Source organism: Dendrobates tinctorius, unplaced genomic scaffold (assembly GCF_039654945.1).
Source record: "Dendrobates tinctorius isolate UK_male_01 unplaced genomic scaffold, ASM3965494v1 ptg000062l, whole genome shotgun sequence".
Taxonomy (NCBI): Eukaryota; Metazoa; Chordata; class Amphibia; order Anura; family Dendrobatidae; genus Dendrobates; species Dendrobates tinctorius.
The window spans coordinates 18,746,368-18,753,725 of record NW_027361730.1 but is presented as its reverse complement, the minus strand read 5'-3'; the positions used below and the strand labels follow the sequence as shown (position 1 = coordinate 18,753,725).

General features: G+C 45.1%; 1 protein-coding gene across 2 annotated transcripts in view; it reads left to right on the top strand.

Moving 5' to 3' along the window:
- Positions 1 to 1,261: 1,261 nt before the first annotated feature.
- The window catches only part of SCAPER (S-phase cyclin A associated protein in the ER), a 404,857-nt gene continuing 398,760 nt past the window's right edge, over positions 1,262 to 7,358 (top strand). For both annotated transcript variants that reach the window (XM_073579348.1, XM_073579347.1), the window contains exon 1: positions 1,262 to 1,411. In XM_073579348.1, coding sequence (XP_073435449.1) covers positions 1,409 to 1,411 — 3 coding nt within the window. In that variant the 5' untranslated portion in view covers positions 1,262 to 1,408. The remainder of the gene's footprint in view (positions 1,412 to 7,358) is intronic.

Here is a 7,358-nt window from a genome sequence, read left to right as displayed (position 1 = left end):
GTATCTCTGCAGTGTCTCTCCCGTGTCTGTATTGCCTCTGTCTCTCCAGTGTCTCTGTGCCTCTCCAGTGTCTCTGAATCTCTGCACTGTCTCTCTTGTCTCTGTGCTGTCTGTCTCTGCACTGTCTGTGTATCTCTCCAGTGTCTCTGTGTGTCTCCACGTGCCTCTCCAGTGTCTGTCTCTCTCCCTCGTGTCTCTGTATCTCTGCAGTGTCTCTCTCGTGTCTGTATTGCCTGTCTCTCCAGTGTCTCTGTATCTCTGCAGTGTCTCTCTCGTGTCTGTATTGCCTGTCTCTCCAGTGTCTCTGAATCTCTGCACTGTCTCTCTTGTGTCTGTCTCTGCACTGTCTGTGTATCTCTCCAGTGTCTGTGTGTCTCCACGTGCCTCTCCAGTGTCTTTGTCTCTCTCCCTCGTGTCTCTGTATCTCTGCAGTGTCTCTCTCGTGTCTGTATTGCCTGTCTCTCCAGTGTCTCTGTATCTCTGCAGTGTCTCTCTCGTGTCTGTATTGCCTGTCTCTCCAGTGTCTCTGAATCTCTGCACTGTCTCTCTTGTGTCTGTGCTGTCTGTCTCTGCACTGTCTGTGTATCTCTCCAGTGTCTGTGGGTCTCCACGTGCCTCTCCAGTGTCTTTGTCTCTCTCCCTCGTGTCTCTGTATCTCTGCAGTGTCTATCTCGTGTCTGTATTGCCTGTCTCTCCAGTGTCTCTGTATCTCTGCAGTGTCTCTCCAGTGTCTCTGAATCTCTGCACTGTCTCTCTTGTGTCTGTGCTGTCTGTCTCTGCACTGTCTGTGTATCTCTCCAGTGTCTCTGTGTGTCTCCACGTGCCTCTCCAGTGTCTTTGTCTCTCTCCAGTGTCTCTGTATCTCTGCAGTGTCTCTCTCGTGTCTGTATTGCCTGTCTCTCCAGTGTCTCTGTATCTCTGCAGTGTCTCTCTCATGTCTGTGTGCCTCTCCAGTGTGTGTCTTTGTCTCTCCAGAGTCTCTGCATGCCTCTCCAGTGCCAGTGAGTCTCTCGAGTGCCTCTGTGTGTCTTTGCAGTCTGTGTCTGTAAAGTGCATGAGTTAACAATGGCCGTGACCCGGAGGAATCAGCTGTGCGTGTTACGTCACACAGCAGGCCGCCTGTCACTTCCCAAGTCACGTGTTGCTCACTTCCGGCAGCGAACACGGTTACCATGGCGCTCACAGCTTACAAACAACTCACGAGTGAAGAGTTCTGGAATGTGATTGGCTAAAAGCGGTCTCTTACCAACGTAGTCTTGCACGTCTCGGCCAATCACGTAGCGACTTCCGCCAATCATCCCAGGCTTTGGGGTCGGACCACGCCCCTTGAGCCCGGCGCCTGCGCTTCGCGCCTTTCCGGTCAGTTGCCGGTGACACCGGAGGGCGGAGGGCACGGAACGGCGGCCGGATGGTAAGGGATGTGTATGTGACAGTCTCTTCCGTGGATTCTTCCACCAGTCATGTGGGGCCAGCCTGCCTGCCTCCAGTCCACTCCAGTTCTCTGCGCTGCAGGCTGTGGTGGTCGGTACCGGGGATATGGGCTGTATTGTGTGTGACAGAACCCCTGGAGGGAGGGGGCATACAAGCGAATACCTCCGAGCAATATTATGGGGGTCCTGCTAGGAAACATTACTGACTGCCCCCTGTGTATGAGTGGTGGGGGGCTGTGCATAGTTAGCGCTGTATTATGGGGTCGCTACCACGCAGTCTGGTGCCAGTGACCCGAGCTGGGCCTCAGCGGCAGTATCGGCATGGCGGCCGGACCCTCACTCATCAGACATCACCAGCTTATAGGGGGTTTTATTTCCAGAAATCCCCATTAATCACTCCCCCCCCCTAAAAAGTCTCTGCCCTGCGCCGCCCGCACAGGGTCTTTGGTAGATGGTGAATGGGAACCTCTCATAGAGAACATCTGAAGTGTCATAGGGGGTCCATGTCATGACCCTTCCCCTAAACACAGGGGAAGCAAGGGGAGACGTGACAACCCTCCTCCCGCTGGATAGGGTCGGGTAGGGCTTGGCAATGCAAGCGAGTTTTGCCGCTGATGGATCTTTGCAGTCCATGCTGAGATATTGACAAGTAGAAACAATTCACGGATTTCGGCTGCGCACCATCCAATGATATGAATGGCGGTTTTTATTTCCTAACGTGTTTTGGCACCAGACTGTACTGGTTTTACACTCGATAAAGATGCCAGGCCGGGGTGGAAACGCGTTGTGCATAAAAACCGCCATTCATATCATTGGATGAAGGATCTTCATTTTGGTAGCACAGCCTAAATCACTGCATTATCTCTTCTTATCCAGCATCCTGGTGGAATTCATCCCCAGCCTCGTGGCAGGGCTGTGGAGTCAGTAAGCCAAACCTCCAAATCCTCCGTTTCCATTACTCCGACTCCACAGCCCTGCCACAGGGCAGCAGCAACGCTAATGAGCCTTTCCAGGAGTCGGGCCTAGATCCGTTGTGTCTTTTTGTGCAGGTATAGCCCTATGGTCTGGTGCCCTCTGCTTCCCTACAGGTTTTATGTCCTGAGACATTAACACTTTTATATACTGATCATTGCCTTGGAGGCCAACCACCACCGCTAGACGCCCAACATGTGCTTTTCTATGGAGCTTGTGAGCAAACTTTCCAGGGTCACCGGAACGCAGTGTTTCCTCCTAATATATCACGTGCCACATAATATCCCTCCCACTGTTAGACTAGTTGTTTATTGTCTGGCCTAGGCTCCCTGCTTATCAGCACAGGGCCTGCAGGGTCAGTGAGGGACAGCCACCATGGAGCGGGGGCACCAAATATCGTATTTTTAGGGTGCCAGCCTCCGCTGGTAGGCAGGGATGTTAGTGGACGTGCAGGGCTTCCTAGGTCATATGTGGTGATACCTGGGTTTTGTTCCAATAAAGCTTATTCAGTCCGTTTGTCCCTCTTGTATCTGTATAAAAGTCCCTAATCTTGGTTGGGAGTAAGCAAGAGGAGACAGCGTGGTGGCTCTTTATCAGACTTTCTGTATGTCTGAATAACATGTTGCATCATAACAATCATATATGAGATATATCGTGTATATTTTCAGTGAGTTTATCCAATTTTTGTGCACTTAGGGTTTTCTTTTGTGGTGCTGTTTTTTATATTTCTTCCAATAAACAATTCTTTTAAGGGTTATCTGTTCACATTTGCAATCCCGTAATATTATTTATATGCTAGCTTAAGAGCCCGGCGTTGCCCGGGCATAGTAACTAACTGTGGTTAGTTATAGCAAATTATAATTATATACACATCCTTCATCTCTTAGTGCCATGCCCATATACCCATCATACATATTCTCCATCCCATAATCCCGTGCCCATAGACCCATCATACATATCCGCCGAACCATAGTCCCGTGCCCATATACCCGTCATACATATCCTCCATCCCATAGTCCAGTGCCCATATACCCATCATACATATCCTCCATCCCATAGTCCAGTGCCCATATCCTCCATCCCATAGTCAACCATTATGACATCATAGTGAGGGGTGGGGCTTGATACACACACTTTTTCCCCATTATGAAGATAGGGGCAAAATTGTTTGGTGAATCTCAGTCGGCTTCATTGCAGGGCTCATAAACTAGGCAGCAGCGGTGGTCGGTCTCCTAGACAATCTGCTGAAAGGAACAGTTCAAATTTTAACAAATAGTAAATTGCAAAAGTACTCCCCCCCCCCCCCCCCCAAAAAAAAAAAAAAAAAAAAAAAGAAAAAAAAAAACAAAGAAAACACTATCCGACACTACCCAATCTATAACCCTTTCAGGCAGATACACAATGTTAGTACTGTTGCAGACATTCAGCAGAATCTATTACAGGCAGAAATTGTTGGAGAATGAACTGTTTTAATTGGGACTTACGGCAGCTGTGATATTTGTCATCACAACAAGGGGAATTATAGGAGAAAAGTTAAACTGATGAAAATTAACAAAAGAGGTCACAGTGTTAGCAAACTCTAGTTATCACAGTGCCATCTGCTGTCCCTCCACCGTATAAGCCTGCAGCTGTGGTACACCCCGATAAGTACACCAGTTGGCCCTGCAGATTAGATGCAGGGATTTCTGCTGTGAAATGTACCATGTGCAATAAAAAAAAAATTTCCGCGGCAAAATCCACATTGGATTTTCCACAGTGGAAAGAACCCATGGGAATGTGTTCTTAAAAGTGGTTGACCAGGACTGAAAGCAAGGAAGAAAGGTCCAACTCCACGGGTATAAAAATATTATTGGTACATGTTAAAATTCCAAATAACATCCATATCAGCTGAGATCAATAAAAGAAAATACTGATCTGTGGCCGGATGTAAGCAGTGCACCGAGCCAAACACCATAGCTGCAAATGCAAACAGTGTTTAGTGGCCGCTGCTGAGTGCTGCAGTTCATCTCCCACAGTAACCTGGACGGCAGAGACCTGCAGATGGCTCATTGACGTCTATGGCATCCGACTCTAACGCTGCCTTTATTATGCCTATTGTTGTGGTAATAAAGTAGGAAAAGCCATCCATTACTGATTCTGTAGAGGTTGTCACCTCTTTCCAGGAAGGATCTCTCTGCATGTTATGTATTTATACTGTTTTTAGCCTTGCCAATTGTCACTGCGCTTTTGGGAAAAATGAAGGTGTACTGGTTGCCTGAGAAAAAGAACAATGGCTCTAAAATCCTGCACGTGAAACTTAAAATTAGCCACAGATCAGGAATCAGCACAGTATTGGTATTGTCCGTGTATCATGTTTGCTAATATAGCACCAACATATTCATAGACCTCATAATCACTGTCCCCATTGGGGCTCACCACCTACCAGTATGTCTTTGTAGTGTGAGAACAAACACAGGGAGAATATGCAAACTCCTTGCATATGTTTTTCTTGGTGGGATTTGAATCCAGGACCCCAGTATTAAGAGAACCTGTCATGTTCCTTGTACGCTTGATGGTGTCTCTAAAGAGCTGTGGAATTAACGGCACTACATAAGTGAGTAAAATAAATAAAATGTCCCCAAATGCTATTAACCTGAAGATATAGAGCTGATCGGCAGTTTTAAAGTGTTAGGTCGGGATCACACATGCGAGAAACTCAAGACGAGTCTCGCATCTTAATACCCGGCTCTCCGGAGTGGAGTGTGCGGCTGCCTGTATTTCTGTGCAGCCACACGCTCCGCTCCCGAGTGCCAGCGGCAGTGCCGGGTATTGACATGCGAGACTCCGAGTTTCTTGCATGTGTGATCCCGGCCTTACAGTGCTGCTTGTCCGCTACACTGAATGTGCATCTATCGGGAGAAAATGATCTTTATTCCTTCTGGGATCTGCTGGCTTTCAGTCATTGAAGCATGCTACTGTCACCGCTAAGTACACAGCGGCTGTAAGCACACCATGGCGCTTTGACAGCTCGCTATGCAGCAGATCTGTTCAGAGAGAGCTGTCAATCAAAGCACAGGGGGCGTGCTAGCAGCCAGCGCTCACTGTGTGCTGTCGGCAGTCGCCACTCTGGGCACGCCTCTATGACTGAAAGCCAGCGGCTCCCAGAAGGAATAAAATACATGTTCTGCAAGTTAATAACATTTTGGGATGTGACAGGTTCTCTTTAGTCTCCACAGACCTAGCTAGAAAACAATACCAAAAAATTGGCATTGGTAGCAAATTTCTTCCAAGTGGAAACGGCCTCCACAGTGTTATGTACGCTGACACATTCTCAATTGTTTTTTTGTTGTGGAAAAATATTCATGTTGTGTGCCTTTTGGTATCGTTATATATGTAAAGTGCCCTTAAAAAGTATTCACTCCCTATAAACGATTCCACATTTTTTCACGTTACACCTACAAACGTAACCCCTTTGTGACCAAGTCAAATTTTTACTTTATGTGATGATAACTCTGAAACGTTTTGACTTATCCCAATGATTTTGAGTTGGGTGTTTTTTGTGGCAAATTATGTTTTATGATGATGGTAAATTTAGGTTGATATGTTTTGTGTCTACTTATAAAAAATGTAAGAAATTTGACAAATGTCAAAATATTTCCATTTTTCAAACTTTGAATGATTATCCCTTTAATCCAGATAGGTACACCACAGTAAAACATTAATAAATAACATTTCCCACATGTCTGCTTTACATCAGCACCATTTGTGAAATATTTTTAGTTTGGTAGCATTTTAGAAGGTATAAAAATGTAGTGGAGTTTGGAGTGTGACTGTTTGTTTGAGGTTGTGGACAGGCGTCTTTTATACTGATAACAAGTTCAAACAGGTGCCATTACTACAGGTAATGAGTGGAGGACAGAGGAGCCTCTTAAAGAAGAAGTTACAGGTCTGTGAGAGCCAGAACTCTTGCATGCTTTTAGGTGACCAAATACTTATTTTCCACCATAATTTGTAAAATAAATCTTGCCAAATCAGACAAGGTGATTTTCTGGATTTGTTTTCTCATTTTGACTCTCATAGTTGTGGTCTACCTATGATGTCAGTTACAGGCCTCTCAACTTTTTAAGTTGGAGAACTTGCACAATTGGTGGCTGACTAAATACCTTTTTTTCCCCACTGTAGACCCCCCATCAGGCCATCGATGCCCAGAATAAACCACTCCGGGAGATAATTTGCCATTTTTAAACAATATTCCGGTAACTTTTATAAGGCAGTAAAGTGTATTGAATACATAAATTTCAGGCTTTCAGGCTGCAGCTTTGCTCACTCAATAGATAGTGGGATCAGGGCAGCATTGGTCAGGTTGTGGTTATGCGGATATGACTATGGTGAACCCAGGAGATAGGCTGGAGACACACTAGTGATTTTAAAATAGCTCCAATTTTGATGCAGGAGAGTCAGACGAGTGTAATGCAAGTGTCATGCGTTTTTTATGCGAGTGCAATCCAATTTTTCCCACCTAGCACCCAATTTACATCTGAATGCAGTGCAACTGCTATCTGATTGCAATACGATTTTAACATGAGCTTTTACATAAAACAATTCTCTGTCATTTACACATTGTTTTCAAAGGAAATATTTATCAAAACACACACACATATAATTAGATAGCTAGATAGATTAAAAGCCGGCAAATGACCTGCCGCGTACAGTATAATCAGAGTGACAGGTTAGAATAGATGTATACACATTGTATACACATACAATACAGGTGTGTGTATAATATATATAATGTCAATGACACATGTATATATGTCAATGACACACATATATATATATATATATATATATATAGCTTAAACAAATAAAGCTAACACTTAACCAACACAATGTACTAGGAAGTGTTCCCTCTATTTTTTAGCTATATATATATATATATATATATATATCTATATATATCAGAAATAGATAGAAGAA